The sequence below is a fragment of the Chlorocebus sabaeus genome, chromosome 15, assembly GCF_047675955.1.
Source record: "Chlorocebus sabaeus isolate Y175 chromosome 15, mChlSab1.0.hap1, whole genome shotgun sequence".
Lineage (NCBI taxonomy): Eukaryota > Metazoa > Chordata > Mammalia > Primates > Cercopithecidae > Chlorocebus > Chlorocebus sabaeus.
The window spans coordinates 92,605,420-92,625,209 of NC_132918.1; the positions used below are offsets into that span (position 1 = coordinate 92,605,420).

Consider the following 19,790-nt stretch of genomic DNA (forward strand, 5'->3'; position numbering starts at 1 on the left):
GTTTAGATCCTGTTCCTGTAGCTTTCATGACAGTGATTCTCTTTACGCATTTCACCACGCCACTTTCTAACTAACCAGGTAAAGGCCTCAGCGTCACTTGTCCAAAGAGTGACCTTCTCTTTCAGCTCTTTCACGTGTTACAAAGTGAAAGAGAGAGCGCCCAGCTCCATAGAGCATCTGCATCAGCCAGCAGGATTCCCAGGGTGGTTTTTCTCTTATGAAGGTAGATCATCATTCTACTATTTATTTTTTACTTTTTTCTTTTGCTGTTTTTTCCTTTTTTAAAACTGAATTGTAAAAGAATGGAAATTTACATAAAGTGGTAGTTAGCAAAGACCTTTTTGATTCCTATGGACAAATTCAAAGCAAAATTTTCATGTTTATGTTATGTTGTTTGATAAAGCCTCCTCTTTTAGAACAGACCTTTTTAAATATTTTGAGAGCACTGAATATGGCTTCTGAAGAAACAACATACGTTCTTTTAAACAAGTTTGTTCTAATAGTGCACATTAGCCTCCAGTTCTTCCCTTCTGCTTCCTGAAGAGGTTCCTGCTACACAAACATCTAGTGTCTGCTCTAGTTCCCTGCCAGTGTCTTTAAACAGAGAGTATGGCATGGGTTGGTGCAGAATGGGAACCGCGAAATCGATAGAGAGTGCTGAATATGGCCCCGCTCAGGCAAGTCATGTTGACCCAACCGATGTCAAAACCTGTTAAAAGCACTGTTTACCAGCGATTACAGCCATTGTAGCTGTCCACTGGTATGCCGTGGGTGACGATGTTTATTATGGGCCAGCTTGCCCTGTTCCTACCAGAGCTGTACTGTTGGAAGGCAAGTACAGAGAAAAAAATAATACAGTTTTAAAAGACTGGGTCTTTTTCCAGAGTGGTTAGACAGGTTTTGAGGCATCCTCCCTCCCTCTCCCTCCACAAAGAGGAAGTGGACATTCCTCATAGGCTGCCCCTTCCTTCTCCCCTTCCGCCTTCCGCCCTCCACCCAGGTCCCCACCACAACCACTGCCAGTTTTAGACGGGTTCCTAGTATGCTGCTACTGCTGCTGAAAAATTAATCATTTGTCTAGAACAAAGTGAAAGAAAACGAATAAACGCACAAACTCATAGGTTCGAGCTCGCCTTCTCAGGTCCCACTGCCAAAGGAAGAGAAGAAACTTCTACCTCCCCTTCTTCCTTTTCCTCCTGTACTTCTGGTGATTCTGGCCTTTACTTAAACATCCCCACTTTGCTCTGTGTGACTTGAAAATTGGGAAGGTAATAATGATCACTTTTGAAAATGTAAAACAGAAAACAGTATTGTAAGTATTTTGTCAGATTCTATACCCAGATGAGATATATAAAGACAAATAATTTCCTTTCTCTGTATAACTTTTCAAGTGTTACACAAGTTAAAGCATGAATGAAACACTAAAGGACAAGGCAATTATTAAAAACCTCTGATGACATTGGGCATATGGGTATTTGCTTTATTTTTATGCTTTTATTAAATATGCTACATTCAAAAAAAACCGTAATGGGTGATTAAAAACTTGTATCTGGTCCAGTATCTGTTGTCCCAGAGTTGTTATGTTATGTGTTAAAGGATGTCTCCCTGTTGTCAAGTCCACTGATGTTTGTATTTATTTAGTGAATTTTGCAATCTATAAAATGGAGGGTTTGGATGATCTCTGAGGCCCTTAACAGCTCTATGTTCGTTTCGAACACATTCTTGAGCTGGACTTGGTTAAAACAGACACCCCCTGATTTTTAGAGGAACGCCAAGTCATTGAATGCGTTTGGCTTCTAGGCAGTAAACTGCACCCGGATCATGAGGCTTTGCTCAGTCTTTGAACCTTTTTGATGTACCTGGCTTTCTCCAAAAACGTCCCTCACCTCAGCCTCTGCAGTTTTTGTCCTTGCTTTCTGACCTACTCTTTTTTTTTTTAATAGAGGAGAATGAGTCAGGAGAGACGTTGCTTCACACACACCTCACTACTCTCAGGCCTCACACGACCCTAAACCAACATCCACTTCTGTGTATTGTATTGTTTTTTTTTTTGTTTTTGTTTTTTTTTTGATGGAGTCTCCCTCTGTCGCCCAGGCTGGAGTGCAGTGGTGCGATCCCAGCTCACTGCAAGCTCTGCCTCCCGAGTTCACACCATTCTCCTGCCTCAGCCTCCCGAGTAGCTGGGACTACAGGCACGTGCCACCACGCCCAGCTCACTTTTTGTATTTTTAGTAGAGACGAGGTTTCACCGTGTTAGCCAGGATGGTCTTGATCTCCTGACCTCATAATCCGCCCACCTCAGCCTTCCAAAGTGCTGGGATTACGGGCGTGAGCCACCGCACCCGGCCTGTGTATTGTATTCGTAATGTTCAGACTAGTCACCAACACGCAAATTTTATTCTGCTATTTAGTAGTAAGATCAAGCTCAGCATATAGAAGATTCTTTGTAGTTTGGGTTTTCAGCGTTTTATTTTTGTTCCTCAAGGTAAAAACGTTACAGGATGTGTATATATGAATATGATTGAGATGATCATATTGAATTCTATACTCAGATCTGCATTTCTGATCTACTGACTTTGTTTTTCTGTTTTCCTTTCCTGCTCACACTTTGGACAGGACAATCTTTGTTCCCCTTCCGACATCCTTCAGCTAAACCTCAGCGTTAAAAGAACTGTTGAAACACTGCTTTCTCTTGGGGCACACTCAGAAGAATCCAGTTTTGTCTGTCTCTCTATCCAGCTTCTGGGTTTTGTGGCATTTTACTGTACTGTCATGTTAACTCTCTGTATGCTTTATTACTGGCTCTTCCCCTCTAGCTGAAAGATTGCACTCCGGTGACTTTCCACCTCATTCCTGTGCTGGGTAAAGGAGGTTTGTTTGTCATTCAGAATTATTTATATAAGTGCTTTTTCTCCCCGCTGGCCCTCAAAGAGCTCACCGGTAAAGGAGACAAATCCTTTCCTTGCATTTGCAGATGTGCAGCCCGTCGCATTAGCAGACACTTTGCTGACAAAGAGTAAAAGACCAGCATCTTTTTCTCCTGGTCATCCGCCCATTCTCCTGGCCTGTGGCCTTGTTTCTCTTCCCATAAACGCTGAAGCATTTTTACTGATACAATTCTGAACTTGTACTTCGAATATGACATGTAGAGCTTTATTTCCAAGTCACACAATACAACCGCCATCTGGCCGTTTTTCCATGTCTCAGCACAAGTGGTGACATTGTGGAGTGACTGAGCCTTTTCAGCAGCTGCTCATGAGGAAGATCATCGTGGCTTTTCTGGTTTTGGCAGTACCCGGTCACTTAGATTTCTGCTTTGAACTGTGTCCGGAAATCCTGAATCCCCCCTTTGTGGGTAGGCACAGGTCCGTCTAAGCATTTGCGGTCTGGACGTTCGGAAGGTATTGGCCGTCATTTTAATAATTGTAGTTTGGTCAGAATGTTCAGTTTAAAGATCACGTGGATTTCCTAGACTGCTATTCTGAGCCCAATCCACACGTTGCACGTGGTGCACACGAGCAGATGGGTGGAGCTGGCCTCAGGGCGGGCGCCTGCCCAGATTGACTGTGTTTGTTTATGTGTGACCGAGACTCGCTCCCAGCATTCTGTTTAAAATTGGAATTTATGTGATTTCTAACCTCCTTAATAGTGAAACTGCAGCAGGAGAAGTAGCAGGGCAGCAGTCCCTGTTCTGTACTCAAGGCAGTGAATACTGTCTGGTTCTTTCAGAATGCTTAGCATTTAGCTGCTAGACATTAATGCTGGAAACTACTTTACAATTGCGGTTAGATTCTAATTTCATAAGTGGTGTTTCTGAATATTCAGGAAACTTCTGAACTGTGTTAACAAAATTGGGATAAAGAATGAACTCAAGTATGAGGAGAGATGGTGAGGAGCACGACATGCAGTTGTAGAATTCAGCCTGAGGGGCTCATTGGTTTGGTTTTCTTCCACATGAAATGGGACAGCTATTTTCACAGGTGAAAAGACTGTTCACTGTTAATGCTCAAACACTAAACACTGTGATGATGAAAACTTCAGTTTTCTGTGGTAGTAGGTGCCTTTCAGACTTTGGGGAGTTGGGTTGGTTTTATTTTTAAGATGTCTCAGAGTTGAAACACCTGTTAAAAAACACACACAGACTCTCATGGTTTAGGGGTTGTAATTGTACATTCTCTTGAGAGCACACAGCACCCCCTCTAGCCCAGCTGGAAGGTAAGTGTGCTCTAGAAAGCATAGGCTTCTGAGTGTAAACACCAGGCCACACAGGTCCTAGGGCGCTACTGAGAGGAAGAGATCAGGGAATCGGCCTCGGAGAAAGCATGTCTCTTCCGACAGCAAAACAAAACACTCGGCAGGTTCATTTTAAAAATAATTTATCTAGACGTGCAGTTGCACCTAGTATTTCTACAAAGTTGCTAGTTTTATTAGATCAAAAGATTACAGTTACCTCATTTTATCAAGATAAGTATTAAATAAAAAGTAAGCACAAGTACTAGTAACTGCCTCAAAAATAAATACTTGTTATATATTTTATTGTAACTGGTTTTGTAAAATTTCGTAGTAATATCGTCTCTATGAAAAGCAAAAAAAAAAAAAAAAACTAGTTGTCGTCTTTAACAAACGTGTAATCTTTTTTTAGTGGAACCAGAATTCTATATTCTGTTCTTCGTAAGAGCAATCTCTTTTCTTTCTGAATATTTACTCTTAACAGAAAGTGCTGTTCTTAAGATTTGCCTTTTTCTCTCACAAGAAAGGATTAACCTAACAAATTAATGATGCGCACACACTCGATGTATTACTTAACTTCTTTAAGCAAACATTGTAAACACTCTACAGATGTTGGTAATCAACATATTCCTGCCTAAGCTTACGTAGTAGTTCCCTGGAATAATTCAGGCTGTTAAATACCAGGATATTAAATACTTTACATTTTCAAATACTATTTATTTTTAATTCTGTAATTCAGATTTTTAATTCAGACAGGCCCTTCCATGAATTATTCAAATTAGGGGGAAGTTTCTCAAACACATCTAAATCTCAAGAGCTCAGGATACGCTGAGTTTCTTGCCCTGCCTGGCCTGGGAACCCTGGTTTTCATAGTCAGGATTATAATGCAGACAGTGTAGAACTCATGCAGGCTGAGTTATGTTTTCAAACTATCTTGCATTCCTGTGGTAGGGAACTCACAAAGTGCTTTCTCCTGAAGTGTAAATCTTTCAGTCTTGAGCCATCTGGTAGCGTGGAATTGTTTTTCTATTTTTCACATTTCCTATTTTATAGATCTGCACTGGCCTTTTATTCATCAGAGATAAGGATGTTGCTTTCACACTGCAGTACTGTTTTTCCTCTGCTGTATGTATAAATATACGCTACTTGTCAGTTTCCCAGTTTTGAAAATGATCTGTATGTACTTTTAGTTGTATTAATAAAGTGACAGTGAGCGTCAGTCACCATCTGTATCTCACTCAGATTTCCACTGAGGTCGGTTTCCCAGGTACTACATTTTCCTATCTTCATTGATTATTATGAAGGGGAGAAGTGCTTGCTTTTTCCTTTCAGTTCTGTGAAACTCATTGATTTTCTTTTTGTTTGTGTGTTGCGTTGTCCCATTTCAGGAGCAATTATGTTTGCCTCTCCACATTTTAGAAGAGAAAGGTTTGAGCCAGGTTGCAGTGACGGTCCAGGCTCTCCTGGAACTTGCCCCACCCAAGCAACAGCAGCACCAGTTATCTGCTGTTTAAGGATTCCCAAGACCTTGGGCCATTGGCCTGGCCAAAACAAGGAACAGGACAACGTGATTGCTGCTGCCAGCTGTCTGCTTAAACAAAGCTCTTATGTGTTCTCAGAAGGGACTGTTTCCATGATTCCTAACAGGAATATTTTGCATCATTTCTCCATTTTAGGGGAGGTTATATCCATTTCCATTGAATTTTTTTACGAAGACACCCTTGGTTTTCTCAGATGAAACTTCTTTCGTTACTGAAAACCCGACACCTGACCTGGCTGTGTTTTCCTGGAGAGCAGGCTCATTTCACACACCAGAAAGCACATCTTCTGCGTTAGGCACAGGCATGCTGTGCCGTTGTTTTTACCTGCTCTCAAGACAGCTGGTCTGCTGGTTTCTAAACTTGATTGTTCGTTAGAATCTCCTGGAGTCTTTGTTAAAATACAGATTCACGTTCAGGAGGTCTGGGGTAAGGCCTAGGAATCTGCATTTTCAACAACCATTGCACATGTTTTTGTTTGAGAAGGAGTTCCGTTCGGTCACCAGGCTGGAGTGCAGTGGCACGGTCTCAGCTCACTGCAACCTCCGCCTCCTGGGCTCAAGCGATTCTTTTGCCTCAGCCTCCCGAGTAGCTGGGACAACAGGCGCCCACCACCACGCCCGGCTACTTTTTTTGTATTTTTAGTAGAGATGGGGTTTTGCCATGCTGGCCAGACTGGTCTCAAACTCCTGACTGCAAGTGATCCACCCGCCTCGGCCTCCCAAAGTGCTGGGATTACAGGCGTGGCCACTGCGCCTGCCCCAAACCACTGTTCAAAGCTAGATATTTGTATGTTTGGCGGGGAGGGTAATGGCCCCACTGCATTTTTTCACCCACATTTAAAATCAAAAGCTGTATTATGAGGAGCTGGACTATTCTGTCAAAGACAAAACAAAAATAATATAGAAGACCTAGATTTTGCATAGTCTTTTTTTTTTTTTAAGAGTTGGGGTCTCGCCGTGTTGCCCAGGCTGGTCTGAAACTCCTGGGCTCAAGTGATCCTCCTGCCTCAGCCTTCCAAAGTGCTGGGATTACTGGAGTGAGCCACTGGGCCTGGCCCAAATTTTGCATAGTAAAACAGTGAAACAGATAACAGTTGTATTTAAGGTCAGTGTTCTAGGCCTCCCTTCAACTCCAGTCCATCATAGAAGATGGTTCTATGTCATCCTGTTATCTAGACATTAGAAACAAGCCCTCTAGACACAGGTTCCAAATCCTTAAGCTGATAGCACACTGCTGTGCATCGCCTGCTTCGGTCTCACTGAGCCTCCCGCCCCACCCTCCTCACCCTCCTCACCCTCCTCACGCTGCTCCGCGGACACCTGGGCCTGCAGACACGTTGCAGTCACAGCACATACACTTCGAGCTCGGGAAAGCCTAGTTTCTTATATTTCTTTCAGGTAACTGCCAGTTTCTGTGGCTGAAGTAAAGCACTTACAGCATCTTAAAAACAACTTCCTAGCTGTGTGCGGTGGTTCACGCCTGTCATCTCAGCACTTTGGGAGGCTGAAGTGGGCAGATCACCTGAAGTTGGGAGTTTGAGAACAGCCTGACCAACATGGAGAAACCCTGTCTCTACTAGAAATACAAAATTAGCCGGGTGTGGTGGCTCGTGCCTGTAATCCCAGCTACTCGGGAGGCTGAGGCAGGAGAATCACTTGAACCCAGGAGGCGGAGGATGTAGTGAGCCGAGATCGTGCCATTGCACCCCAGCCTGGGCAACAAAAGCAAAACTCCGTCTCAAAAAAAAAAAAAAAACCCGCCCCATCTGGCTCCACCACTAGTGCCTTTATATACTCAATTATGGGTGGAGGAAAAGGGCCCAAGGGCTCAACACCACACAGGAGCTTTTATTCCAGTTTCAGCTAGCTGAGTTTTCCTTTCCCTGCATTTTGAACCCCTCTTAGTTGTTGGTGATATATTCTGGTGTTCACTGCCTTTGTAAAACAAGTAAATAAAGTAAGTGGAAGATATTAGTTATGTATTTTGTTTCTGTAGTTGTTAACTGTTCCGGATTTTCTTTACCAATGCATCCATTTAGACATAATGTTATTCCTCTTTTTATCAGGTAAATGTAGCATCTAAAAGTAGCTTTGGATCAAATCATGTTGAGTACCTGGTCAAAGTAATGTTTTCTTCCTTGTTCTTGCAGAGAAACAGATTCATCAGAACATTACCACTTGACCAGGTTTAAAATTGTGTAATGGCCTGGGCGCAGTGGCTCACGCCTGTAATCCCAGCACTTTGGGAGGCCGAGGCAGGAGGATCACTTGAGCCCAGGAGTTTGAGAGCAGCCTGGGCAACATAGCAAGACCTTGTCCCCCAAAAATTGAAAAAAAAAAAAAAAAAAAAGCCGGGCATGGTGGCACATGCCTGTACTCCCAGCTACTCAGGAGGCTGAGGTGGGAGGATCACTTGAGCCTGGGAGGTCGAAGCTACAGTGAGTCATGGCTGCACCACTGTACTCCAGCCTGGGCAACAGAGTGAGACCCCATCTCTCAAAATAAAATAAATTGTATAACTTACAACATCTAAGTCAATGCCCAATCTTATAGAATGAAAGTAAAATGTCTTTATGTAAGTGCTTAGAGCCAGACCCCATTATATTTACAGTTCCCAACAGACCCACTGACCCTTATATAACTTGTTTAGAATTTAGCTGTATGTATTTTTAAACTGTATTTGTCAGCATTAAGCCTCAGTATAGTCTCCAAATTATATGCCACCAGACATGGAACTCAGCAAACGACAGGATTATTTTTAACACATGCAGGCCAGCCTGGCCAACATGGTGAAACCCCGTCTCTACTAAAAATACAAAAATTAGCTGGGCGTGGTGGCGGGCGCCTGTAATCCAGTGACTCAGGAGGCTGAGGCAGGAGAATCGCTTCAACCTGGAAGGCGAAGGTTGCAGTGAGCCGAGATCGCACCACTGCCCTCCAGCCTGGGTGACAGAGCAAGACTCCTGTCTCCAAAAAAAAAAAAAAACCACAAAATCAAAAACATACTATGCAAGGAATAATTCTAGAAGACGTTACATAATGAAATACTTGCCACGTTTGCAAGTAATTTTCCCATAGGAATAAATGGAAATTTCAGCTTATTTCAAATTTTGCACATATTATGAAACCTTATTAATGTATTTTTATCAAACTAAATGAGATTTGTATTTGAATTGTTAGGAAAAACTGGGTGCGGTTTTGGCTGATAATTGAAGGAAAAATATCAAATACATTTTTTTTTTTCCCCAAACCCTCTTGATTTTTTCAGACCCTCTGCAGAGGTATGAAGGTATGAATTTCTTTTTGGTGTCAAGATGCAAAAACAAATCATGCTTTTGTTGGGAGAATTTTGTATTCAGTATTTTGTATGTACCTTTTTTAAAAAAATTGGAAAGCACAATTTGGTTTAACATTTAGCTTCGCTTGACTCCAGTGTAAGATGAAGATGACCTTGTCACGGCTCCCCTGACCTGAAGCAGAGCATTTCCTATCACTGACACTGTCGGAGGCTGAGAGCCCCCCAGCAGAGCCCTTCCCATCACTGACAGTGTCGGTGGCTGACAGCACCCCCAGCAGAGCCCTTCCCATCACTGACAGTGTCGGAGGGCTGACAGCACCCCCAGCAGAGCCCTTCCCATCACTGACAGTGTCGGCGGCTGAGAGCCCCCCCAGCAGAGCCCTTCCCATCACTGACAGTGTTGGAGGGCTGACAGCACCCCCAGCAGAGCCCTTCCCATCACTGACAGTGTCAGCGGCTGAGAGCTGCCCCAGCAGAGCCCTTCCCGTCACTGACAGTGTCAGCGGCTGAGAGCCACCCCAGCAGAGCCCTTCCCATCACTGACAGTGTCGGAGGGCTGAGAGCCCCCGCAGCAGAGCCCTTCCCGTCACAGTGTCGGAAGTCTGAGAGCCCCCCAGCAGAGCCCTTCCCATCACTGACAGTGTCAGCGGCTGAGAGCCGCCCCAGCAGAGCCCTTCCCATCACTGACAGTGTCAGCGGCTGAGAGCCCCCCCAGCAGAGCCCTTCCCATCACTGACAGTGTCGGTGGCTGACAGCACCCCCAGCAGAGCCCTTCCCATCACTGACAGTGTCGGCGGCTGAGAGCCCCCCCAGCAGAGCCCTTCCCATCACTGACAGTGTTGGAGGGCTGACAGCACCCCCAGCAGAGCCCTTCCCATCACTGACAGTGTCAGCGGCTGAGAGCTGCCCCAGCAGAGCCCTTCCCGTCACTGACAGTGTCAGCGGCTGAGAGCCACCCCAGCAGAGCCCTTCCCATCACTGACAGTGTCGGAGGGCTGAGAGCCCCCGCAGCAGAGCCCTTCCCGTCACAGTGTCGGAAGTCTGAGAGCCCCCCAGCAGAGCCCTTCCCATCACTGACAGTGTCAGCGGCTGAGAGCCGCCCCAGCAGAGCCCTTCCCATCACTGACAGTGTCAGCGGCTGAGAGCCCCCCCAGCAGAGCCCTTCCCATCACTGACAGTGTCGGTGGCTGACAGCACCCCCAGCAGAGCCCTTCCCATCACTGACAGTGTCAGCGGCTGAGAGCCGCCCCAGCAGAGCCCTTCCCATCACTGACAGTGTCAGCGGCTGAGAGCCCCCCCAGCAGAGCCCTTCCCATCACTGACAGTGTCGGTGGCTGACAGCACCCCCAGCAGAGCACTTCCCATCAATGACAGTGTCAGCGGCTGAGAGCCGCCCCAGCAGAGCCCTTCCCATCACTGACAGTGTCGGAAGTCTGAGAGCACCCCCAGCAGAGCACTTCCCATCACTGACAGTGTCGGAGGGCTGAGAGCCCCCCAGCAGAGCCCTTGCCACCTACAGAGATTTTCTGTCAGGAGTTTCCCACAATTTCAGACTGGTAATCTGTGTTTAGCACTCCAGTGTTCTCTTGTAATAGCCAGGTCTGGAAACGACCCATGGGAAGAGGGGCCTTTGTATTCTGCTAGAACACAGAGCATAGTAGTAGATCACTTTCCTGAAGAGCTTTTTAAAATACAGCTAATCTAGGAGTTTGCGATTTCTCTTACTTTTACAGCTCAGCAGTGACTAATGATGTGTGACTATGCTGCGAGTTTGATGAATTCGTAAAAACTAAGCACTTAAATGGTTGTAGAAATGAAAACATGGATATTCAGAAGCCTTTCTATATACACAGTGCAGTGAGATGGTTTACAGCAAATTCCGTTTTATTTCTGAAAATGTTGTAAACATGTAATTAGTGAAAGATTTTGTAAAACATTGTCCTATATTTGTATGTCTGTAAATATATTGCATAAGTTCTAAGTATAAATATGTCAGTATCATGTATGTTATTTTAAATTGCCTGTATGCCACTTTATATGTTGACATTAAAATCAAAGCCAACACTTCAGTGGCATGTAATAAAAGCTGATTGGAGAGTGTTCATACCTGAGGTGTGGTTCCCTTGGCAAAGGTGAATTAAGGAAAGGGCATCTCCTTTCCAGAAGGAGTGTCAGTGGAAACGGGGGACTTCAGGACAGGCTTTTGAGATCAAGTTGATTTTCTTAAGGAAGTACAGATATCAAGACTGCTTTATCTGGAGTTAGGTAGATAGAAGGCTTAATTCCTGAAATGTTTGTGACACATTAGGACAACTTTTCTCTTGGAAACCTTGAGCATCACAAGGCATTGTTTAGACTTATCACGGCAAGCATGATCTGGTGGGCTTATTTTTTTCTAGAAGAGGGAGAGTGACAGCTTTCCTATTTGCCAGGCACAGGTTAGGTATTTTCACACACCTTATTTCTTTTCATCTTCACACTCCATAAAGTGGGGATTGTTGAGTTAGCAAAGCAGGTATTGGCCCTAGTGTTTCACTTGTCAAAAATGTATCCAGACCAGCCTTCCAGAGAACCTGTGTCCCATCTTTACAGTTTGTAAAGTTGTATATCCTAACATCCTATTTCTAGCTTGTATTTATAATTTGTATCCCTGTTTCCTAGAAAAGTTGCTGAAGCAGCTTATAACTGGATATGTGTTCCATGCCATTTTCACCCCAATAAAAACACCAGAGTGACGATAAATCTAAAAGGCAGGCAGGAACCAACATTTATTAAAACTTTACTGTGTATATATTATGCTGGACAGCTAATAACATCATCTTGTAATTCTTACTGAATACTTTTGCTCATAAGAGTTTTTTTCACTACAAATTGGGTAAAATCAGAATCAGACATTACAGGAATTACTGAAGTTTTCATGCGTCACTGTAACTAAGCCAATGAACTGCTTTGTTCACTGAGAAAAAGAAACAATCTTCACAGGACTACCAGAAACTCTTCTTCCCAGCAAGATGTGAGGAAGCCCTAAGTCAATGGTATAATCCTAAATCAGGGTTTGAAAACCCAGGTAACAGGCAGAGTGAAATTAACAGGCCAAGAGCAATTAACAGGCCCAATGAAATTATCAGGCCTAGTGAAATCAGGCAGAGTGAAATTCACAGGCAGAGTGAAATCAGGCTTCTCTGGGAAAGTCTCAATAGGAAACAACCTGTAGATGAGTCATCTTTGATGGTACCAGGTGTTTCTTAACTCTCTCAAGTCCTTCCCACCTCCAGAATACCAGAGGAAAAGACGGAAGAGAACTTGGTCACTTCTTCTTGCCTCTCCTCTTATCCTTGCCTTTGCCTTTTGAATCCTTGCTATCAACTTTGTCTTTAGGCATCTTGAAACCACCAATTTCTCTCCGTATCATAGTGCCCCGCCACCAGGCCTGGAGCTGGAAGAGAAAAAGGGAGTGAGCACAAAGTATTGTATGCCTGACAAGCTGCATTCTTTCCATTTAAAAGGACTGTTGAATAAAGTAACTTCTGTCCGACAAACAGTCTCCCTCCAGGACATGGAAGTGGCCAGGGACATAATCACTACAGCGATGCTCTCCTGTTGTGCAGGACCTGGAACTTAAGCTATGGACTCAAGAGTGAAGTTCTCAAGGAGTAAAAATCAAAGGAATCGGATTTGGCCTATTTTTACTTCACCCTTAGAAATCTGACTTCCTTATACTGCTTTCCTTGAAGAAAGTCCAGGTTCCCCATACCTAACAGCTATTTGAACCAAAAAGAATGTTAGTTACCTGGGCCAAGGGCAAAAGCAAATGGCCAAAAACGCACAGATAATGCCAGGTGCGGTGGCTCATGCCTGTAATCCCAGCACTTTAGGAGGCTGAGGTGGGCAGATCACTTTGAGCTCAAGGGTTCAAGACAAGCCTGGGCAACATGACAAGCCCCTATCTCTACAAAAATACAAAAAAGAAAAAAAAAATTAGCCAGGCCTGGTGGCTTGTGCCTATAGTCCCAGCTGTTTGGGAGGCTGAGGCGGGAGGATCTCTTGAGCCTGGGAAGCAGAGGTTGTAGTGAGCAGAGATTACACCACTGCACTCCAGCCCGAGTGACAAAGTGAGATCCTGTCTCAAAAGGAAAAAAAAAAAGCACAGATAAGTCTAGATGAGTCTTATAGGCTTGTGCATTTCATATCTTTAGTGATTGCTTAAAAGATCAGTTGTCCTAGCACTTTTAAAAAAGATTCAGATAGCTTTCTTGAATGTCTTAGTTTTTAAATAACAATTGTTCTCAATACAGTCTCCACTGCTTTAAAGTCAGACTAAACCCTAAAGACTGGAAGCAAATCCACTAGTGAAAAGAAAGCAAACATGCTCCTCAGCTCGTTCTTAACATGTCTGTTGTACATTCAGGAATACTGACAAGTTTTATGGGGAAACGCCATTGAAACTGGATTAATTCTTGCTGCTTACACATCTGACTCCTTATGGAAAATTCAACTTTGGGTTTGGATACCTGTCCAGAATGTAAATATAAAACTTTTAGTTCACCCCTAATATACAACCCAAACTACGGTTTACCCACTAGGGTCTCAGCCTGCAGAGAGAAGGGTTGTCCTCCAGACAGTTTCCATCCAGCTGATGCTGCTTTAAGTTTTTGCTTACAAGTATTTCACGTGATCTGTGACCTGCCAGTTTCATCATCACTGATATACACAAGTTCATATAAAACTAAAATATCTTTATTTTTTTCTAACTTGCTGCTTATCCTCCCCACCTAAGCAGCTTGTATCAGAACCCAGCAGATAGTCTGGGCTGATGGATAAGCAGGATTTTAAGAAGTAGGAGGATATTAAAAGGAATCATTCTGTCAAGAGCTGGTTTTGGTTAGACATAGTATTCTTATATTTCGTCTCTGGGCCTAGGTTTTGCTTCCACCGCTAAGCACCTCTTTTTCTCCAGATGAAGAGCTGGGGGCACGTCCTTTTCTATGTTAACCGTCTCCCTGCACCGTGGACTGTGTCAGCAAATTCTAATAATAACAAAAGTCCACGCTTCTCAAATCTGCAGTTCCTTGGTATACTGAGATGCGTTTGATAATGAATGAGAAATTCTTTTGTGTTCCTCAGTGTTAGGCCAGCTATGGCGAGATACTGATTATGGTTCTTTACCTTTATGACGCTCTTTAATTCCAAGAGATCCTGTTCTATCTTATTCTTGCTCCTCTCCTTTTCTATACGATCTTCAATGATGACCTGTTCACACTCTCTTATCTGCAAAGATAGACATTCATCATTTATTACAGTAACTCTCTCGACTAAGCTGTAGCCCAGCCAGCCCTGCACTTTTAATATAAAATTTCAAAATAAAACATGCTCCATCTAAAGAGAAACCAAAGAAAAAAAGTAATAGATTCCTAGATTGTAAATATTCACATACTAACTTTATAATTGTTCCCAAAACTTTTTCAGTTTTAATAATTCAAATTTAAGTTCTGTCTTTCATAAAAAATGAAATACGAATTAATGTGTGATCAATGACCTCAATGTGGATTTTTTTTAAACTTTGGGAGAATGTAGAGATACAGTAGCTGTCTGTTTGTTTTGAGACAGAGTCTCACTCTGTCACCCAGGCTGGAGCGCAGTGACGCAATCTTGACTCACTGCAACCTCCGCCTCCCGGTTTAAGTGATTCTCCTGCCTCAGCCTCGTGAGTAGCTGGAATTAACAGCCGCGTGCCACCATGCATGGCTAATTTTTGTATTTTTAGTAGAGATGGGGTTTTGTCATGTTACCCAGGCTTGTCTCAAACTCCTGATCTCAAGTGATCTGCTTGCCTCGGCCTCCCAAAGTGCTGGGATTACAGGTGTGAACCACCATGCCCAGCAGTAGCTGACTTTTGAAAGAAATTCAGGAAGTTCTGCACTTACTCCATAATGAAACCATAATCACAAACTTGTTAGAAATCATCACTGACTGTCTCCAGAGGTCATAAAGTAAGAATAATCACAGTATCTGTCGCAAGGGGCTGTGCGGGCAGCACCTGGGACAGAGTATGCACTACGCGAGTGTCACAGCACCATCTAAAAAGAATCCCCGTGGTTTATAAGCACACCTCTACTTTTGACTCAAAATAGCAATACCCAGCTACTGTAGCTTAGTTGCCACTTCCTCCTCAGTGAGCACCCTAATTCCTTCCTTACCGTCTTTGCCAGGTCTTGAAGGTGTGCTAAGTCACTGGCCTTTGTGGCTTTGAGAGCATTTAGTTCATTCTGTTTCATTTCTGTGTCCTTATCGTATTTCTCCATCCAGAACTCGAGCCTCTCCTCAAGTTTCTATTTGGAAAGAACACGAAAACATGGCATTCAGCAGACACAAAACACTATACTGTATGATTCCACTTACATAAGTTTCAAGAATAAGCAAAACTTTCCATAGTGAGAGAAGTCAGAACGGTAGTTGCTTATCTGGGTGGAGAGGTGGATTTCTGACTGGGAATGGGGTGTGAGGGAGACTTTGGGATGCTGTAAATATTCTCTCTATCTTTATCCGGGTGGTGGTTACATGAATGTGTATACATAAATGCTCATCAAACTGTACACTAAGTACTTACACATTTTACTTGTATGTTAGTCAATTTAAAAATAGAGGGCCAGGCGCGGTGGCTCACACCTGTAATCCCATCACTTTGGGAGGCCGAGGTGGGCGGATCACCTGAGGTCGGGAGTTCAAGACCAGTCTGACCAACATGGAGAAGCCCCGTCTCTACTAAAAACACAAAATTAGCCAGGCGTGGTGGCGCGTGCCTGTAATCCCAGCTATGTGGGAGGCTGAGGCAGGAGAATCACTTGAACCCAGGAGGCGGAGGTTGCGGTAATCCCAGATTGTGCCGTTGCACTCCAGCCTGGGCAATGAGAGCAAAACTCCGTCTCAAAAAAAAAAATGGGGAGGAGGGTCATCTAGATGTCTGGATAAGGGAAGTTGCAGTGAAGAGGAAAGAAAAGGCATGTAGAAAAGTCTGAAGGATAAGGAATAGCATCAGATAGCTCTTTGATTGACAGCACTAAATCCTAGTCAGGAAGGATACAATGTCTTCAAAATTCTAAAAGAAAATGAATGTAGGGCCTGGCGCGGTGGCTCACGCCTGTAATCCCAGCACTTAGCACTTTGGGAGGCTGAGGTGGGCAGATCACAGGGTCAGGAGATTGAGACCATCCTGGCTAATACGGTGAAACCCTGCCTCTACTAAAAATACAAAAAAAAAAAAAAAAAAAAAAACCGGGTGTGGTGGCGGCGCCTGTAGTCCCAGCTACTCGGGAGGCTGAGGCAGGAGAATCACTTGAACCCGGGAGGCAGAGCTTGCAGTGAGCCGAGATTGCACCACTGCACTCCAGCCTGGGTGACAGAGCAAGACTCCGTCAAAAAAAAAAAGAAAGAAAAGAAAATGAATGTGAATCAAAGATTCTACACATAGTCAACCCAGCATTCAAATGTAAGGGAAAGAAAGACTATACTCAATCTTTCTGAGAAAGTTATTCAAGGATGTACCACTGTAGCAAAATAAAATGAAGGAGATATATTAAGAAATGGAAGGGAACCAGTAAAACATGTATTTAAGCTATGTGATACTTTTTAATCATAAATCATAATTCAGAATTAAAATCCCAAAGTAGGCAGGATAGCACAGTTGAAAGAGCACAGCTGTGGCACTGAAAGAATGTTTACTTAAATTCTCTAAGCCTCTGGTTCCCTCATATATAAAATACTGTACCTGGCCAATAGTACAGTATTACTATTACAGTAATAGTACGAACCTCAGAGGGTGGTTGTGATGCTGAAATAAGATAATCCTTGTAAAGTACACCTACAATGCACATATATATATATCTGCATATATATTATCACTTTATATATTTACATATAAAATGAATGATTTCAACATGGGATGAAGAGGGAGAGAAGAGGTAAGTGAAGTCTTTGCCTTAATAAAGGCAAAAGAATAACTCTAGACAGAGAAATTTTAAAAGTATAAAAATATATGTTTAAATTTTAAGAGTTGTGCTCACTTCAGTAACATATATACCAAAATTGGAACAACACAGAGATAATTAGCATGGCCCCTGCACAGGAGTGACACACAAATTCATGAAGCATTCCATATTTGTGTACTTGCTAAAAACAAAAAATTTAAAGGTTACCCCTAAAGAACAGAACTGTGTAACTTTCAGACTCCCGGACGATGCATCTCAAGAGTGAGACATGGACAGGTTCCTTAGGTGGCACGTAGCATAGAATGTTTTTAAAACATGGCTATAGTCAGTCATTGTGATTACACTGAGTGGGGTCGCCTGTGCCTATAATCCCAGCGGTTTGGAAGGCAGAGGGGGGAGGACTGCTTGAGGCCAGGAGTTTGAGGCCCCCCTGAGCAACATAGTGAGACCCCATCTCTACAAAATGTTTTTTAAAAAGCCAGATGTGGCTGCTGTGGTCCCAGCTACTCAGGGCCGAGGCAGGGTGATTACTTCAGCCCAGGATTTGAGGGTGCAGTGAGTATGATGACGCCACTGCACTCCAGCCTGGGCAATAGAATGAGACCCAGTCTCTTAAAAAAAACATTCTGATTATGTTAGAGCAACATGTCAGTTTGATACTATCATATCTCTATGTCTTCTCTTTCTTACTCTTGTTAACACTTAAATAAAAAATAAATAAATAAAGAGGGAACAGGCTCCAGACAGGCAAAAAGGTCTGGCTACAAGGTAATAACATCATTTGGTATTTTTTGTAATTCTATTTAAGTTATTTTATTTATTTATTTACTTTGAGATAAGGTCTGGATCTGTCACCGAGGCTGGAGTACGATGGCACAATCTTAGTTCACTACAGCCTCCACCTCCAGGGCTCAAGTCATCGTCTCATCACAGCCTCCAGAGCAGCTGGGACTACAGGTGTGCAACCCCATGTCAGGCTACTTTTTTTTGTATTTTTTGGTAGTGATGGTCTCATTATGTTGCCCGGACTGATCTCAAACTCCCAAGCGATTCACCCACTTCAGCCTCCCAAATTGCTGGGATTACAGGGGTGAGGCACCATGTCCAGCCTATTTATACTGACATATTTATGGAAGGTGATACTGGTTTTTCCTTTTATAGTAATGATATAAAAATCTTACTTTTAAATGAATTGATTGATCTGTTTAGGTGAGTAATTAGGCAGAAAATATTGGCCAGGTGCTGTGGCTCATGCTCTAATCCCAGCCAGCACTTTGGGGGCCGAGCACATGGATTACTTGAGTCCGGGAGTCTGAGATCAGCCTTGGCAACGTGGCAAAACCCCATCGCTACAAAAAATAGGAAAATTAGCCTGGCACAGTAGCATGCACGTGTAGTTCCAGCTATTTGGGAGGCTGAGGCAAGAGGATCACTTGAGCCCGGGATGCAGAGGTTGCAGTGAACTGAGATCACACCATTGCACTCCAGCCTGGGCGACAGAACAAGACCCTGTCTCAAAAAAAAAAAAAAGAGAGAGAGAGAAGATATTAATTACTGCCACTGGGATGCATTGTGAAAAAAAAAAAGAAAAAGTAAAAAAAAAATGGCTGGGCGCGGTGGCTCAACCTGTAATGCCAGCAATTTGGGAGGCCGAGGCAGGTGGATCACCTGAGGTTGGGAGTTTGACCCAGCCTGACCAACATGGAGAAACCCCGTCTCTGCTAAAAATACAAAAAATTAGCCAGGTGTGGGATTGCATGCCTGTAATCCCAGCTACTCGGGAGGCTGAGGCAGGAGAAATGCTTGAACCCGGGAGGCGGAGGTTGCAGTGAGCCAAGATCAGGCCATGGCACTTCAGCCTGGGCAACAAGAGTGAAACTCCATTTCAAAAAAAAAAAAAAAATTAATAAGTAACAGGTGGTATGCAGATATTACAAAACTATGAGAATGGCATGCAAATAACTAGAGTTTGGCAAAAAATTAACAAGAAAACTTCTGTCAATCCAAGAAAAGAAGGAAACAAAATAAAGTAGAAAAATTAATTACAAACAAATCAAAAATCACAATAAAAGTAAGCTGGGGTAAATCCTTTTGTCTTAGTCCATTCCAGCTGCTATAACAGAATGCCAGAGACTGGGCGGCTCATAAACAAATTGATTCGTCACAGTTCTGGAGGCTGGGAAGTCCAAAACGAAGGCACTGGCAAATCCCGTGTCTGGTGAGGGCCTGCTTCCCAGACTGCATCTTTTTGCTGTGACTTCACTTGGTGGAATGGGCAAGGGATTTCTCTGGGGTCTCTTTCTAAGGGCACTAATCTTATTCATTAGAGTTTCACCCTGTACCACCTTGGGAATTTGGATTTCAACATATGGATTTGGGGGACATAAAAATTGAGCCCACTGTACTACCCTCAAAAAGAAAAACATTTTTCCCCTTAAAAAAAAAATCCAGCTATGAACTACCTAGAGAACTACATGCCCCTGACATGGGGACTATTACAATTCAAGGTGAGATCTGGGTGGGGACACAGAACCAAACCGTATCAGATGGTTTTTAAATAAAGATCAATAAAATGGTCAAACCTTTAACAAATTTCAGTAAGAAAAAAGGAAAGAAGACACGAAGACACATCTTGTTTAAAAAATTAATGAAAAAGGTTTCATTACTACAGAAATAAAGGACTTTAAAATTGTTAAAAAAAAAACAAAAACAAAAAAAACCTATAGAGCATAGCTTT

The 19,790-nt window shown here is 43.3% G+C and overlaps 2 protein-coding genes and 1 non-coding gene across 15 annotated transcripts in view; 2 read left to right on the forward strand and 1 right to left on the reverse strand.

Annotated features, from left to right (window-relative positions):
* The window catches only part of LRCH3 (leucine rich repeats and calponin homology domain containing 3), a 120,863-nt gene that overhangs the window by 90,230 nt on the left and 10,843 nt on the right, over window positions 1-19,790 (forward strand). For 3 of the 10 annotated variants that reach the window (XM_038003165.2, XM_038003163.2, XM_038003166.2), the window contains one exon: window positions 2,617-2,965. The exons of 2 other annotated variants lie outside the window; for them this stretch is intronic. In XM_038003165.2, the coding sequence (XP_037859093.1) occupies window positions 2,617-2,820 (204 nt within the window). In that variant the 3' untranslated portion in view covers window positions 2,821-2,965. 5 more of the 10 variants (XM_008009718.3, XM_008009722.3, XR_012095637.1 and 2 more) reach the window with 4 other exon arrangements.
* Window positions 11,819-19,790, reverse strand: part of DRC9 (dynein regulatory complex subunit 9) — a 59,595-nt gene continuing 51,623 nt past the window's right edge. For all 4 annotated transcript variants that reach the window (XM_008009709.3, XM_038003171.2, XM_038003172.2 and 1 more), the window contains 3 exons: window positions 15,266-15,397; window positions 14,235-14,336; window positions 11,819-12,504 (listed from right to left, as the gene is read on the reverse strand). In XM_008009709.3, coding sequence (XP_008007900.3) covers window positions 12,376-12,504; window positions 14,235-14,336; window positions 15,266-15,397 — 363 coding nt within the window. In that variant the 3' untranslated portion in view covers window positions 11,819-12,375. The remainder of the gene's footprint in view (window positions 12,505-14,234; window positions 14,337-15,265; window positions 15,398-19,790) is intronic.
* On the forward strand, window positions 17,121-17,227 carry LOC119625983 (U6 spliceosomal RNA). Its single transcript, XR_005242196.1, has one exon. It is a non-coding gene; the product is annotated as a U6 spliceosomal RNA (small nuclear RNA).